Below are 16,917 nucleotides of genomic sequence, written 5' to 3'. Positions count from 1 at the left end.
GCAGGGGGCGGGGTGTGGAATAGGAGGCAGGGCAGGAGGCGGGGCATGGGACAGGAGGTGGGGCATGGGACAGGAGGCGGGGCAGGGGGCAGGGCATGGAACAGGAGGCGGGGCAGGGGGCAGGTCATGGAACAGGAGGCAGGGCAGGGGCGGGGCATGGGACAGGAGGCGGGGCAGGGGCGGGGCATGGAACAGGAGGCGGGGCAGGGGGCAGGGCATGGAACAGGAGGTGGGGCAGGGGCGGGGCATGGGACAGGAGGCGGGGCATGGAACAGGAGGCAGGGCAGGGGCGGGGCATGGGACAGGAGGCAGGGCATGGAACAGGAGGTGGGGCAGGGGCGGGGCATGGGACAGGAGGTGGGGCATGGAACAGGAGGCAGGGCAGGGGGCGGGGTATGGAACAGGAGGCGGGGCAGGGGCAGGGCATGGAACAGGAGGCGGGGCAGGGGGCGGGGTATGGAACAGGAGGTGGGGCAGGGGGCGGGGTATGGAACAGGAGGCGGGGCAGGGGCAGGGCATGGAACAGGAGGCGGGGCAGGGGCAGGGCATGGAACAGGAGGTGGGGCAGGGGGCGGGGTATGGAACAGGAGGCGGGGCAGGGGCAGGGCATGGAACAGGAGGCGGGGCAGGGGCAGGGCATGGAACAGGAGGTGGGGCAGGGGGCGGGGTATGGAACAGGAGGTGGGGCAGGGGGTGGGGTATGGAACAGGAGACGGGGCAGGGGGCGGGGTATGGAACAGGAGGCGGGGCAGGGCATGGAACAGGAGGCGGGGCAGGGGCGGGGCATGGAACAGGAGGCGGGGCAGGGGCGGGGCATGGAACAGGAGGCGGGGCAGGGGGCAGGGTATGGAACAGGAGGCAGGGCAGGGGCGGGGCATGGAACAGGAGGTGGGGCAGGGGCGGGGCATGGAACAGGAGGCAGGGCAGGGGCGGGGCATGGAACAGGAGGCAGGGCATGGGACAGGAGGCGGGGCATGGGACAGGAGGCGGGTCATGGGACAGGAGGCGGGGCAGGGGCGGGGCATGGAACAGGAGGCAGGGCAGGGGCGGGGCATGGAACAGGAGGCGGGGCACAAGGTCTCTGAGGTGTGAGGGCAAAGGCAACTGGAAATCAAGAACAGTTCCGCTGTGTGTGTCTGTGAAACCACAGCAGGGGTGACGGGAGGTCTTTGCTTTTCAGTATAGAAATAGCTTTCTTGGGGGATTAAGGAGAATGAAAACCTTCCTCACACCTCCTCACACTCTACACCGATCAATCGTGCGTCCCGCCCTCAGCCCTAAGGAAGGAACCCCAGTCCAGTTCCCGAGCCCCTCCCGCAGCCAGAACCCTCCCCGCAGGCAGAGGCCGCTGGAACGTCATGGACAGAAACGCAACCTCCTTGAGAGAAGGGGGCAGCGTGTGAGGAGTCACTCACAGTCTTCCCCGGAGTAGAGCACCACGGACTGGGGCTGGGGGCCGGCGCCCAGGTGGTTGAGGGCTTGGACCTGGACCTCGTAGGGGGCATAGACGGCCGGCGTCATCACCCGGAGGCTGTGCTCCCGGACCGTCTCCTCTTCCCACTCCCCCGGGGCCCCCAGGGGCTTCCAGGCCACTCTGTACTCCAGCCCCGGCCCGTTCTGCTCCATGGACTTCAGAGGCTAAAGCAGAGGCAGGACACGTCAGTGACACGGACACGCAGTCAGGATGGTGCAGTGTGTGCGGTGTGAGGAAGGCTGGACAGCCGGGTCACCTCCAGGGAGAGCTCACCCCCTCTTCAGATAGCAACTGGGGTGAGCACTGCTGTCACTCTGGGAAGTTTGCAAGTTGGTCCCTCACCTCCTCTCATCTTAGAGTCCCACAGATGCTTAGATTCTATCCTGGCGGTTAAGTCTAACTTTTCATAAGAAAGAATCAACTAAGAAATTCTACCCGGCCCACCAACGTGGCTCAGTGGTTGAGAATCGACCTATGAACCAGGAGGTCATGGTCCCATTCCAGGTCAGGGCACATGCCCAGGTTTCTGGCTCGATCCCCAGTAGGAGGCGTGTAGGAGGCAGCCAATCAATGATTCTCTCTCATCATTGTTTCTATCTCTCATTCTCCCTTCTTCTCTCTCTAAAAAATCAATAAAATATATATATATATATATATATATATATATATATATATATATATATGTAAAGAAATTCCACCTAGTTTTGAGTCTTGGTCTAGCCTGAATAATCTCCTTTAAATTATTTACTGCCATAAAAATCTTGTTCACAGCATGGAAATCCCAATGTTCTTTAACACATACAAATAAAATATATTCATAAAATATGATAATATAATCTACATATCTTATCTTCCTTTTCTTAGAAAAATACTGTCCTATCCTTGTACTTAGCAAACAGATCTAAGAGAGAGAAAAAGAACATGAAGAAACACGTTAAAGAATACACACCTCCCACTTGATAACCATTTCCTTGGGCTGAGAGGCTTGAACCCTTATGTTTTGTGGATTCTTGTCTGGAGCTGAAAAATGACAAGCATTAAAATTATTTTTCCCATTGTATGGCCCATAGACAAATCATCATATTGCTCCCCCTGTAAATGAATATATTAAATAACTTTGATATATTTATTGATTCCTATCAAGCTCAGTCCCTAAAAAGATTTAAGACAGCATTATTGAGATATAATTGACATATAACATTGTGTAAGTTTAAGGTGGGCAATGTAGTGATTTGATGATGTAAGTCTATATTCAAATATGGACTTACGTTTTATGCTTATCTATATATATAAAAGCGTAAGCGACCGAACAACCGAACAACCAGTCGCTATGACACACACTGGCCACCAGGGGACAGACGCTCAACGCACAGGATTGGACTCCCTCCTCTGGATCAGGCCTGTGGGGATTGGGCCGAAACCAGCTCTCCAACATCCCCCGAGGGGTCCTGGATTGCAAGAGGGCACAGGCCAGGCCGAGGGACCCCACGAGTGTGCAAATCCGTGCACCAGGCCTCCAGTATGTATATATTGTGAGATGATTACCACAACACCTTTAGTTAACTCATCCATCACCTCCCATGAGGTGGCTTTAAAGCATCTATTTTATTTAAAGGCGTGAAGTCCTGTTCCTGGAGTCACCATTATTCCATGGAGAGCAGCAGCTGGTTTACTTCCACGTATCTTAATTTTAAAACTGCTCTTATCAAATTTGGCTCAGTGGCTAGAGCACCAGCCTGCGGATGGAAGGGTCCCAGGTTCGATTCTGGTGAAGGGCACGTGCCTCGGTTGCAGGCCTGATTCTTAGCCCTGGTTGGGGCACATGCGGGAGGCAACCAATGGATGTGTCTCTCTCACATCCAAGTTTCTCTCTCTGTCTCTCCCGCTCCTTCCCTTCCACTCTCTCTAAAAATCAATGGAAAAATATCCTTGGGTGAGGATTAACAAGAAACAAACAAACGAACGAACAAGTGGAGTCCCTGACTTTCTCTCTATACGTTGAGATTCAGCTTGAACTTGCTCGGCATGTGATTTTACCATGATATTCCGCTATCAGAAGTCACTCGGAGGGATGCTCGCTCACATCCCTCCCCGCCGGTTTCTGCTCTGTGGCCAACATTTACATCCTTCTGAAGGAGACAGTGTGATCTGAGTCTCTGGTGTGCTGTTAATTTACAGAACTTTCCGAGCTCTGTCTTGGGAAAAATCTGGAGTCGAAAAGCCTAGACCAGGGCTCCTCAGACTTTTTAAACAGGGCCAGTTCACTGTCCCTCAGACCGTTGGAGGGCCGGACTATAGTTTAAAAAAAAAAAACTATGAACAAATTCCTATGCGCACTGTGGGCCCGGGACGAGTCGGCTGCTAAGCAGGACAGGCAGCGGCACCCGGCGGGCCAGATCAATGTCCTCGGCGGGCCGCATGTGGCCCGCGGGCCGTAGTTTGAGGACGCCTGGCCCTAGACCACTCTAGCAGTTCCTGGCAGAGGCAGCCAAATGGGCCACACTGAATGCTGGCTGGAAACCCGTGCACAGACCCACCTGCGGGAGGCGTTTCGTGGTGCTCGCTCGGCCTGCTGGGGCGGCTTCTGCCCACTTCGTTGGTGGCGATGACCCTGAACTGGTATCTCACGTAGGGCGCCAGAGGCAGCAACACCGTGGTCTCCTCCCCGGGGACGGCCGCCAGCGCCTCCCACCGGCCCGGCTCCTCCCTGCTGCCCTCAAACTCCACGACATACTCTGGGGAAACAGCCAAGGAGCATGTGTGAGTCAGAGGGAGACTCATACACAGCAGCCAAGGTTTTAAAGGAGGATCCGCCGGCCGTGGTCAGACGTGGCTCTGAGATGCGTTTTGTCGGGAGGGTGAGCAGCAGGGGTCCCGGGCCGTCCCTACCACTGATGTTGCTGTTATGGTTGTCCCCGGCGTCCCACGTCAGCCGCACACTCCTGTTCTGTCGTTCCGACAAGTGAAGGTTTTCGGGGGGATCCGGAACATCTGGTTGAAAACAAAAAGGAAAGGTGAGGAGAGGGCAGGTGGCCTGGCTTGCCAACCCCTCACCCAGGCACCTGGCCAGCCTCCCTCCTCTCTGAGCCGCGTCCCCTCCGGGTCCCTGTCACAGGCTGAGGCCTGTGCCTGACCCGCCCCCCCAGCACCCCGACAGCATCACCTGCCCCCCACTGCGCCTGGCAAGGGTACGCGTGGAGGAGAAGGAATGAAGCACCAATGAATGTCTTTAAGGGAAGACAAGGAGAAGGAATTTGAAACTGGGCTACTACTTCATTGAAAATACCCAAACTAACAACGTAAGTGCGGGGGCCCAAGTAATCACTGGCTGAATGTCATCGTAACGGAGGAGTCCCCCGAGCGAGCCACTCACCGAGCACAGTCACGTGAGTCCCGTCGGCAGCGCTGTCGAGAGCTGTGTGAGCTGAGCAGGTGTAGACGCCTTGGTCCTCCAGGGTGAGGTTGGAGATGGTCAGGTGGGCCCCGTCAATCAGTATCCTGCTGGGAACAGCGGGCATAGGATGAGGAAGCAAAGACCAGGAATGACAATCACAATCCTTTCAAAAATACGTATTCCTGCCCGGCCAGCGTGGCTCAGTGGTTGAGCGCCGACCCATGAACCAGGAGCTCACGGTTTGAGTGCCTGTCCGGGCACATGCCCGGGTTTCGGGCTCGATCCCCAGTAGGAGGCGTGCAGGAGGCAGCTGATCCACGATTCTCTCTCAGCATTAATGTTTCTATCTCCCTCTCCCTCTCCCTTCCTCTCTCTCTCAGATCAATGAAAACGTATCTAAAAGAACCATGTATCCCCGCTGAGCACCATTAAAGGAAGAGTAAAGAAAACCGAAGCCAACGTCACGCAACGCACATGTGGGCGGAGAACGGCGCCGCTGGGAACCGGATGTGAAAAGCATCCCTCAAGCGCACGCAGATCCACCCAGCACAAAGGGAGCAGTTTTACTGTATTTTGTTTTGTGTTTAGTGGCCAAGCCCAGCCACGCACAGGACGGCTCCGTGTGGACCTGTGCCGCTGTGTGTGCCTGGAGAGTTCAGCACGTCTCACACCTGCCACACGTCTGAGTAACTCTCATCCGGGTGTATGTTAGGGAACTCCACGCAGAATCAGCTGGGCCGCTGCTTTCAAAGGAGCTGCTGTGGCTGCCCCGGACCACGCCCGACCCCCTCATCCACCCCGCCCCCCCGCCGCCTCCTGTCCCAATGGACTCAGATAAGCTCTGTTTCTGACCCGCTTCAGTGTCCATTTGCCCGCCCTCCACCCCTGAGCAGGCTGCCACCTGGAGTCTGACAGCAGCTAAACTGTGGGATTCATCCGACCAGCAGGGGGCAGACCAGCCCTTCTTTTCCTACCTCCTCTGCCCATAGCTTCTATATCATTCCTTCCACTTTTGCCAATTTTTTAATCAGATCACTATACGAAAAATTGTTAAGATGAATTACAACTTTTCCCATATCTATGTACTGTTAACGTAAGTATTCAAGTGTTTTCTTAAAGAATGAAGTTTCATTACATCTGAAATATGTTCACAGCAGTTTGCTCTTTAGTTGATATAAATGTCGTCCTGTGGGGAGAAACTGCTATAATTGAGGGGTTTTTATGTTCTTTGTTTTTCTTTAATATGTTTTTCTTATTGATTTTTTTTAGAGAATCAGAGGAAGGGAGATGGAGAGAGAAACATCAATGAGAGAGAAACAATGATGAGAGAGAAACATCCATCAACTGCCTCCTGCACGCCCCCTACTGGGGATCCAGCCCACAACCCGGGCCTGTGCCCTGACCAGGAACCGAACAGTGAACTCCTGGTTCACAGGTCGACACTCAACCACTGAGCCACGCCCGTTGGACTCGTCTGCATTTTTTCTGTCCCTCTGTACACAGGATGGAGGCACACACGTGTACTTCCCAAGCCTCTCCGGCAGGATGGGAATAAACGCTCAAAAATGGTTCAACCCTGTCTCTGCTGAATTGGCTCAAGCAGTGACAGGCAGCCTGGACCCACTGGTTGTCCGGTTACAGATCCAGTGCTGACCTTTCACCCCTGCGCCTGCCGCCCCCGCTCGCCCACCTGCCGTCCTCAGTGCCGTTGGTCTCGAAGGTGGCGCCCCCTTTGCTCCAGGTCAACCTCAGACTCGGCTTCAGCTGCGGGTCACACTCGCTCTCACAGCGCAGCTCCAGTGTGTGCGATCGGGGGACGCGGGGGTCCCTGGGAGAGACCTGGAGCTTCGTGGCATCTGTGGCACCGAAGGAACACAGAGGTTAGGGCTGCAGGACACACCCGTTCTCCGGGCCTGCAACTCAGCAGCCACAGCGTCGGCCGGATGGGGGGTCCTCCTGCAGAGCCTGTCGCCAGTGTCCCAGCACAGCGCCATGCTGATTCCTTCCATCCGGGCCTGGGCAACTGGCGAGGTTCACGAGGGAGGGGTGATCAATAGCTTAGCGATTTCCCTGCGTCCTGGGCTCAGCGAGCAAGGAGTGCGATGTTGTTTTTTTGTTTTGTTTTGTTTTGTTTTGTTTTGTTTTGTTTTGTTTTAAAGACTCAATTTCTTGCCCTGCGGTGTTGCTTAAATCCCATTTCATTCGGGAAAACGGAGACCTACGGGACCCGCATAAGAATTCACGCCAGGCGGAAACACAACAGACTCACTGCGGATGTCCAGACTGGCCGTGACGGCGGTCTTCCCCTGCGCGTTCTCCACCCAGCAAGAGTAGGCGCCGGCGTCCTCCGCGGTGGCCTCGCGGACCTGCAGGGTCCCGTTCGCATGGACGTGGTACCGTGGGCCTTCCAGAGGTCTGGCTGCGTCCGCCTTCTGCCTGTGGACAGAGGGCGGGGGTCAGCGCAGGCTGTGCGAACCGGGCACTAGCAGAGGTCGTGCGAGCTTTTCCTTCTGTGGGAGCCTCGCTGGCCTCACGCCGTGTTCCCTGGGGCTCACGTCCCCCCCACGGGTGACTGGCTGTTGTATCTGCCCCATCGATGGTGCCCAGGGGAGCTCGGGTCCAGGCCCCACGCTTCCGCTGTATTTTTTTAAATATGTTTTTATTGATTTTTAGAGAGAGAGTGAAAGAGAGAAACATCAATGATGAGAGAGAATCATTGATCAGCTGCTTCCTGCACGCCCCACACTGACGATCCAGCCCGTAACCTAGGCATGTGCCCTGACCAGCAATCAGACTGAGACGTCCCGGTTCATAGGTCTGAAACACACCTGCAGGGGCCCTGTATCTCTCTGAAGGTCATACCGCCCTGCAGCCCTGCAGCCCTGCAGCTGTCCTTGGTGCTGAATAAATGTTCTCTGGCTTCTAGATGGTGAACCCCTTAGTGAACCATTGCTGCAGGGCTCTGGATGGGAGACTGGGAATGGAGGGACCATGACCCTCCACAACCCCTGCTGTGCTGGGGGACACTGGTCAGTGGAGACGTCACAGGCCCGGGGGTCCTTCCTGTCCTGTGGGCCTGGGTTCTGTCTACCCTGCAAACCCGAGTCATTTCCCTACATTCATCATCATCCATGCACGCGCTGCCCCAGCCTGCACACTTCCCAGCAGCAGGCTGTGGGCTGAAATTTCCCAGGACACACCGCTGTCTCCACCGGATTGCAAGGGCCGGGGCCTGGGTCAGGCCAGGGAAGCAGGGCCTCCCAGGCAAAATGGAAGAGGTGCCCCAAATCTCAGTGTTCAAGATCAGTAATAGGTTAACGGAGTATTTTTAAAGATCAAAAACAACACACTAAAAATCCATAATGAACAACATCCCCGAATTTTAGGTAAAGACAGGCTCTGACCCACACTGGGCTGGCCCTGCTCCACCCGCTCTAGTCTCAGCCCCCAGCACGTCGGGAGTGATGTGGGAACCCCTGAAATACCGTGTGTGGCCAGTGAGGCCACACGCATGTCAGTCCATGTAACAACATGGCTGGACTCATGACACCAGCAACAGAGTGACCTTAAATGAAAACCCACATTGGAGAAGTTGTCAGCAGGGTTAGAATGAATGCACCCGGTGTGGGACACACCCTAAGCTCATTTTCATAATCACCCCGATTCTTTGCTTTCCCCCAATCTCCCCGAATGAGCAAACCCACCGGGCTGGTCCAGGCTCCCCGGGGAGGAGGGCGATTAGGGTGCTTCCCCGTCTCCCCTGGGGCCTGGGTACAGGTGGCAACGCGGGAACAGGGGGCCTGTCACGTGACGGAGGAGGAGACGAAGACGGACCCACGGCCGACCTTCTCTCAGGGACGCGGTACCTACCAGGACACCAGGGCCGGAGGCGAGGCGAAGAACTCACAGCGCAGGAAGGCGCTGGACCCCGTCACGGCGGCGTAGCTCTCCTCATCCTCCGTTTCTATCAGTGGATGGACATCTATTCGAAAATCACGTGAACAGTTTTAACGTGCGTCTAGGAAACATGCTTCTCAGATGCAGACCTTGGCTACTGTAAATGGTGCTGCTATGAACGTAGGGGTGCACACATTCTCTTGAATCACTGTTTCCAGTTTCTTAGGATATATTTTCAAAAGTGGGGTTGCTGGGTCCAATGGCAGTTGGTTTTTAATTTTTGGAGGAAACTCCACACTGTTTCCCACGGTGGCTGCACCAGCCTGCATTCCCACCGGCTGTGCACTAGGGTTCCCTTCTCTCCACATCCTCGCCAGCACTTGTTTGTTGATTTATTGATTTATTGATGGTAGCCACTCTGGCAGGTGTGAGGTGGTACCTCATTGTCATTCAAATTGGGGGGGGGGGGGGGACATGGGAGACACCTGTGATACTCTCAACAATGATAAGTTTTAAAAATAGAGAAATGACATGTGCAAACTGAATGCTCTTTATACAGCCGTGGGAATGTTATGAGAATGGAACAGAGCAGAATATTAGCCCCTGTTCCTGAGTTAGGAGACTATCCCAAAATCCACACACTTGTGCGAGTATAATTTTAGTAGGAAGTCTGACGCCCACATGTCAGACATAAGGGCTCTGCCTGCCCATGTTTTATGCGTGAAGGATTCAACGTGCTGGTGTGCGTGGCCTTGACCGCTGCGCCCTGGACCACGGCCGAGGAAGGGCCTCCTCGTGGGCGGGGGGTGCTCACCGACCACGTCGACATTGGCGTTGGCCAGGATGGTGCCGTGCGCATTGGAGGCCTCGCACTGGTACACGGCCGTGTGGTTGGGCTGCAGGTCCGTGAAGCTGACCTCCCCGGGGGAGACAACATCGCCGGCAAATGGATTTTCTGCAGGAGATGAGAGTGTCAGTGTGAGAAACATGGGACCTAAAATATTCATGCACCGTCTATCACGCGTGTCACACAGCATTTATATTTTAAGAGCCGTTGAGGGTGAGTGATTGTTGACTGCATCTAATTCTTTACACTTTTCCAACTTCAGCCATGAGTTTCATTCCCAGAACCCTCTGCAGTTTGGTATTTGCCAAAATGGCCACTGCCTCAGGCTCCTCGCCTCTCCACAGCCACACCCGAGGGTGACATGCCCCGTTTCCCTTTAGCAGGCCCGTCCGGCTCTGACCTGGATGTCATTTCTCCTATAAATTCAGGTCCTGATCCTGCCCAGCGTAATGCCCACGTTCACCCACCTGGCGCCAACCCTCCAACACTGGCCCTGTCCCCACACCTTCCCTCTGTCTCCCTTCCTGTCCTCTGTTTATCTTTAAAATATGGTTTTTATTGATTCCAGAGAGGAAGGGAGAGGGAGAGACAGAAACATCGATGGTGAGAGAGAATCATTGATGGACTTCCTCCTGCAGGCCCCCTCCTGGGCATGGAGCCCGCACCCAGGCATGTACCCTGACTGGGAATCAAAAAGCAACCTCCTGGTTCATAGGTCAGTGCTCAACCACTGAGCCACGCTGGTGGGCGTGGCCCTCCGTGTGTGGCCTTCCATGGCTTTCCGTGGCCTTCTGCCCCCGTCACCGCTGGTTGGCACTTACCCTCTATGGGGACGCCGTTGACTCGCCACCGGATGACGGGCTCGGGCTCGCCCTCCGCCTCGCACAGCAGGATGCCGCTGGCCCCCGTGCTATACACGCCACTCTGGGGTTTCTTCGTCCAGTGAGGGGGCTCTGGGAACAAAGTCACGGGCTCCTCAGAGATTTATCCACATCAGAGGGTCCACCAACACCAAGGCCCGCACTTCCAGGACACACCAGCAGGTGGCAGGCACAGCAGGGTTCAGGGATGTTTGGTGAGTGTTCTGTAAGGTCAGGGTGTGTGTGTGTGTGTGTGCGCGTGCTTGCGTGTGTGCATGCACATGTGCTTGTGTATTCACGTGCCTGCATGCGTGCATGCATGTATGCACATGTGCTTGTGTTCGAGTGTGTACGTGCTTGTGTGCATGCATGCATGGGTGTGCATGTGTGTGTTCTCATTTGGACTGTCAGCACGGATAAGAAATTCAACATACTGAAAACAGTTATCTATACTCGCTATTTCGATATTTTGCTGCATGGCATCCACCTCGACAGCAGAGCATGGGGGACGAGGCAGACGGCGCTTATGGGGTGCTGGCTGCAGCTCATTTTCAAGTAGCGGCAGGGGAATTGAACGTGGCCGATATGAAGAAAGAAAATGTTCCGCACTTAGTGTAAGTATCTCTGAATGAATGGCTTTGCAGCATTTCACGTCCATACCTATCCCTACCCGTTTACCCAGGAAAGCACTGGGCAGCAGTCATTCCTGGAGAGTCTTTTGTAAGAGGGGAGGGAAGCCTGACAGCAGTGTTTAGCTTCTGTCCTTGAAACAATGAGGAAAAGACACACTTCAATTATTTGCGCCTCTCTGTGCCCAAGGCTCCGGATTATAATTCTCAGTGGAGGCTCAGGGCGGAAGGAGGCGTGTTTCTTTAGTGCAAACATGACTGTGGTGCTGGCCACCTTAAGCCCATCGCTGTGTTAGGAGCAAATCACAGATTTCGATGGAAGTGTGATGGTTTGGGTTAAGCTGGTTTCCAGAAAACCGCACCATTCCTGCAGGCAGCCATTCCCTTAGAGTGTCCCTGCGTGTTTACCCCAGACGACCGAATTTCCATTTTAGTCAAAAAGGGGAAGTCTTCAAAGCACATGGCTATGTAAAATGAAAAATGTCATGTACCCATCGTTCTAAAGCGAAGGAGGGAAAAGGTGATTAGGTGGAAAGAAAACGCCTATAGATTTACGAGGAAAACCAAAAATATCCAAGTAACCCTGGCAAGTTCAAGTTCAAGTTCAAGCAAGAGAAGGGCTTTGGTGTCTGTCCCACCGGGGGTGGACGTAACTCTTACCCCCCAAGTTAAACATCTGTGTTCATGATCTACAACCTGTAAATATTGGGTTTAAAATGCAATCGTCACATTATACACTGCCCCTCAACTCACTAAGGAGCAGGGGTTTGTTCTTGTGTGTGCGTGTGTGTGTGTGTGTGTGTGTGTGTGTATATTTTTATTTTTTGTCTTCTCATGAACTACATTAGAAGGAACTACTTGAGTTAAAGCTCCATGAACGTGAGAATTATCACATCTTCCTCAGAAAGCTCTCAGAGCACGTACGCCACAGTGAAGGAGACTCGGGGTGGAACGTACAGCATGGTGACCGTGATTATGAACACGGTGTGGTGTGTTTGCAAGCTGCTGAGAGAGAAGATCAAAGGTTCTCATCACAAGAAAGAACCTGTAACTGTGGATGGATTTGGAAGTCGATGGGGTCACCGGGCTGATCAGAGCACAATCTATACAAATACTAGTCATGACGTCGTACACTTGCAGTGAATTCATGTCAATCATATCTCAAAACATGTCAATCGTATCTCAATAAAAATAGTAACATAAAGGAGATTTGGTCACGATGACGTTTCCCTCCATCTTCACACGTAATAAAATCAGGATTTCTATTTCTCTTCTCATTGATTTTGTGGTGTCTGCCTGAATATCTGTCCCTGTCGGAGCTGAAGGGGCTGAGGCAGCACCCTGTCCAACCCTCTCACCTGCGGATGGAGGCTGAGCTATGAGCAGTCCCCTCACTGAGCTTGTCCCCAGGAAACAAGCCCCACTTCCTGTCCCTGCCTGTCCTGGGACCTGAGAACCCACCCACAGTGTGAGCAGCACTGAGAGGCCAAAGCCAACGCTGTGGGTTTCTAATTCACTCCGACTCTATCCTTTGGACCGCAGACAGGAGCCAAGCCCATGTAATCTACCCACGTCCCGTCCTCTTCCAAACCCAGGCCCCGTCTGTCAGCTGACTCGGGGGTTCTGCAGACTCACTGGGAATCCTGGCGAAACGTGCCCCTAACCTTTCCTCGCAGCTCTCTGTAGGAAACTGCCTGGACCTTCTTTTTATGCTTCTCATCCCGTCTCTCCTGGAGAAGTGAGCTGGGCTTGAGGCAGGCCGGCCTGGCCATGCCGTGAGAGACCTAGTCGGTCCTGCTCAGAATCCTCTCGGGCCACACTGTCCTGCCCGCAGCCCAGTCCGAGACCCGCCCACTGGGGTCCTGTGGGCGCCCCCGAGACCCGTGACCCTAACGGCCCAGGTAACTCTTCCTGTGTCTCCCTGGCTGGGCACAGTGAGAAAAAAACACAGGGCGAGCAATTCTGAGTTGAACTGAAACGATGGACCCCAAAGATTCCCGTGAAAAAGGCATAATATGGGGGGGGGCAGTCCTGGGGCGGGGGTCACTACTTCCCGTTGCCCACGATCTCCCTTTTACGTGTGGTTCGCTAAGGACCTACGGTGAGTCTGAGGGCGTCAGCGACAGGGCAGGTGGAGGTGAGGCTGGGGGCCCACAGGGATGTTTTCCAAAATCAGACCCTGCAACTCTAGTCTTGAAAGGCAAGATCTGGTTGAACAGATTTTTTTAAAAAGGCTCAAGCGAGAGAAACGCGTGGTTAAAATGGGAAACTCTGAGAGAAGTCCATCATTGGGTCCCATTCTTTTATCCTAAGATATAATATGGTAACTGGTGCACAGGACACATGTCAAAACGTTACTCATGTTGTCGTAATCGTAAATTTGAAAATACGATGACACATGTACGCGATGCTGCTGGAGAGTGTGATGCAGATGTTGAGCATTTAGGATCTAATAATGGAGTATAACGACTGTCGTGGATAGAATAAGCTGCAAAACTCCCTTCCCGGGAGCACTGGGTCCCCCCCCACCACCCGCTGAGATTCCCTTCCCAGCCACTCATCCCTTTGGCGCAAATAAACTCATAAAAATTCTCTACAGGTTTGGACTCTTCTTATGTTGTCATAATAAACAGGATATATGTAATAGAGAACACAACACTATGTGTGTATATCTTAATATGTCTAGCATGTGTTCCCTTGCATACGTGATACATCTCCTTTACTACACGTGCAGTATTTACATGGTGGAATCTGGAAGGAATAGTTTTGCCGAGTCAGCTTCCCAGCTGCTTTCGCTTTTGCTGATCACAGGACGTGAAAATGCAGCTTGCCCCCATCTTCAGACTGTTGTGGTTCAGTCACCCAGTGTGCTTGTGTCCCGGAGTAAAGAAGGAATCTCACATTGGGGCGGGGGGAACCCCACACAATGCCTGCTTTCACTTGAGGCACAAGGGGGCTTTCAGATGGACTCCAATTTCAAAGTTCACGGCCGCCCTCCCCTCCCCATGTGGCCCACGTGGTCCCTTAATTTGAGTTTCTAAGCCAAAGACAAAAGGAGGGAGAGGAGGAGGCAGGCGAAGGCGGAGGAAAGCTGAATGAAAGCAAAGCGAGCTGGCCTGCCCCTGTGCCCAGTGAGGGTTGCATTTATGGGGCTTCCACACTTAAACACGGGAAGGCCTCCTGGAGATCCCTGCCTTCGCCCTGGTCGGCGAATTTGTGGAGGGCAACCCCAAAAACACAACAGAGGCAGTTAGTGGTTTCTCATTAAGGGGAAAGGATTAAGTGTCCCCAATAAAAACATGATTTGCATCTCAATAGAGCTCCTGGCTGGTTTATGAATGGTGGGACAGTCTGTGCAGAAAACCTGTATTCCTTTGCAGTCCTCCAGGCCACAAGGCAAAGGGGATAATTTATTCTACACCCTTGACTTCCCTTTCTTGTCTTTTCTTTTTTTTTTTTTTTTTTTTTTTTTTTTGCAACCCTTGCAATTCTTTTGAAAGCTTGCCTCCCAGTCGGGAAACCGCAGCCAGATTGCTAAAATGTGCAGCTCCCGCAGCCAAGCCCGCCATCTGGAGGGGTTTGCAGGAGTCAGCAGCTCCGGGACCAGCAGCAGCTATGGGCCAGCCTGGGTCCCGGTGCTGGTGCTGGTGCTGGTGCTGGTGCTGGGGCCGAGGCGGGGTCCCGGAAAACAGCCCTGCTGCCCGGCACAGCCAAGCCATATAGAAACGCCCAGGAGGACTGACATCACAGATAACAGAACCTCTCAAACGCCTCCTCTCTGAACGATCCAAGTCCCAGGCTGCAGCCTGTGTTCCTGTGTGCGCACAGCAATGGCTTCTCCCGTCTGGTTTTGCGGCTGTTGAACAAGGACGTTATGTTCCCAGCCGTGGGTCCAGGTCCTCCTCACCCAGCGAGTCACCCAGTGGGAGAGGCCTGGGGAACACGGGATCCCCCCAGACAGCAGCCTGGCTAAGCCGTGGTGCTAACTTCTGTGTATGGGGGGCGGGGGGAATGTGTGTCTATGTCTTCCTTTTCCCCAGTAACTGGAACGGGGACGGAGGGGGAGGGCCTGGACCTAGGGGTTCCTTGCGCAAACTGAAGCTTGAAAGGTAAACTCTATTGGAATACAAATGGGAGCCCTGGAAAGCCAGTCCCTGAATGGAGCCCTGAAGGGGACAGGTCCCCCCATCGCGAGGCCCACACAGTGCGACCCGGTGAAAGCCGGTGATCATCCCATGGGCTCGGTCAGCACAGTCCACCGCCCATGTACAGGTGACCTCAGTGTGGTCCCGCCCAGGGAGAAAGCCTGCCTCAATCCAATCCCCAGGTGACGAGGGAGCCTCCCCTCCCCCCAGCAGGCACGGCTCCAGCGTCTCCATTTGGGGCGCCCTTTTTAAACGATGGCTTCATTGCCCCATTACTTCTATCCCACCGCACACAGCAGCCACCCTGCTGCGGACCAAAAGGCTTGGGTTTACAGAGAGAGAACCCGGCTATCACGAAGGTGTGTTCGCACCTTCGGGTAGAGAATTCATCTTTCCGCCAGAGTCGGTTATTCCTTCCCCATAACTGACACAGAGAATATCCTCTGGATACGGATGGAAAAAATGTGCCCGGGAGAGAGCTGGGACAACAGCGTGTCTGCCTCGCTCATCTCAAGGGGGAAAAAGCAGGTTCAGAAAGTGGAGGGAACGCGGGGCGGACACGGCGAGTTAATGATGGGGCGGGAAACACGGCCGAGCTTTCCCGGAGTCATCCTGACCCTTCTTCCATCACAGAGCTCACTGCTCTGAGATCCGACCTTGGGCAGTGTCACAGGCATCTTAATATAAACGTTGTGTTTTTTTTCTCACAGTTCGAGGCCCGGAGGCCAGATTGAAGGACTGTGTGAGCGAATCCCGGAGTCCTCTGACCGAATCCCTGCTGTGACATCCTTTGTCACTCACTGTCCCCGCCCTGTGGTTGGTGGTGAGGGACAGCCCGGTGAGTGATGTGACCCTCAGAGCCCGCTCCGCAGTCCACGTGGATCAGTGGCTGCCGTCACACACCTGCCGTGCAGGGGTAGGTGCGCCACATCCCCGCTAAACAGAAGAAAAGGGAATCGCGTGGGTCGCGAACGTACCTTCTACGGTGACGTGGAAATCGTGCGTGGCCACGCCCAGGAAGTTGTTGGCCGTGCAGCGGTAATTCCCTTTGTCCTGGTAGGAGACGTTCTCTATCTTCAACGTCTTGCCGTAATTTTCTTTCGTTTCTCTTTCTTTTGGTAAATCGCCACCCACTTTTTCCCAATCGACCTGCGGTGTTGGCCTGAAAAACAATCAGTAAGTGATACAGGTCTTTAAATGGGCAAAAGGAAACGTAAAGAACCCCACGGGACACACCCCTCATCACGTGGCTTTCCTGCGTGCCCTCAGAGTCCCACCGAGGGACGCCCGTTCGCATTCCCGGGGCCCAGACCCGCCCACACCACCAGGGTGAACCCCAGTGGGGGCTGGCTCAGGCCTCCGCCCTCAGCACCTCCTCCAACAGTCTCCTCCTCAGACCCTTCCTCCTGGGAAAGGGGCTCGCTGCAGGGAAGGGCTGGACCGTGGGTGTGGCGAGGTGAAGGATGGACAACTGGACACCTAGACATAGGGCAAGAGATGTGTCAGGTGTGAGATCTCCCTGTGGGTGACTGGAAGTGGCCAGAAATAACAGTCCCTTCCCTGTATGAGTTTGAACACAAGATAAAGGAGGACCCGGCAGCCGGCCGAGGGGAGCCCTGAGTGAGATACTGCAGACAATGTCTCAGGTGATTCAGCCGAGGGGCTGGCTGC

General features: G+C 54.3%; 1 protein-coding gene across 15 annotated transcripts in view; it reads right to left on the bottom strand.

The window, feature by feature from the left end:
• CHL1 (cell adhesion molecule L1 like) overlaps positions 1–16,917 on the bottom strand; it is a 108,139-nt gene that overhangs the window by 14,842 nt on the left and 76,380 nt on the right. For 10 of the 15 annotated variants that reach the window (XM_080672424.1, XM_080672428.1, XM_080672436.1 and 7 more), the window contains 11 exons: positions 16,224–16,408; positions 10,434–10,565; positions 9,580–9,720; positions 8,739–8,850; positions 7,138–7,304; positions 6,559–6,724; positions 4,848–4,975; positions 4,364–4,465; positions 4,012–4,209; positions 2,424–2,494; positions 1,416–1,638 (listed from right to left, as the gene is read on the bottom strand). In XM_080672424.1, coding sequence (XP_080528550.1) covers positions 1,416–1,638; positions 2,424–2,494; positions 4,012–4,209; positions 4,364–4,465; positions 4,848–4,975; positions 6,559–6,724; positions 7,138–7,304; positions 8,739–8,850; positions 9,580–9,720; positions 10,434–10,565; positions 16,224–16,408 — 1,625 coding nt within the window. The remainder of the gene's footprint in view (positions 1–1,415; positions 1,639–2,423; positions 2,495–4,011; positions 4,210–4,363; positions 4,466–4,847; positions 4,976–6,558; positions 6,725–7,137; positions 7,305–8,738; positions 8,851–9,579; positions 9,721–10,433; positions 10,566–16,223; positions 16,409–16,917) is intronic. The other 5 variants (XM_080672435.1, XM_080672429.1, XM_080672426.1 and 2 more) reach the window with 1 other exon arrangement.

The sequence above is a fragment of the Plecotus auritus genome (genome assembly GCF_963455305.1).
Source record: "Plecotus auritus genome assembly, chromosome: 6".
Classification (NCBI taxonomy): domain Eukaryota; kingdom Metazoa; phylum Chordata; class Mammalia; order Chiroptera; family Vespertilionidae; genus Plecotus; species Plecotus auritus.
This window is presented reverse-complemented; position numbering and strand designations above follow the sequence as displayed.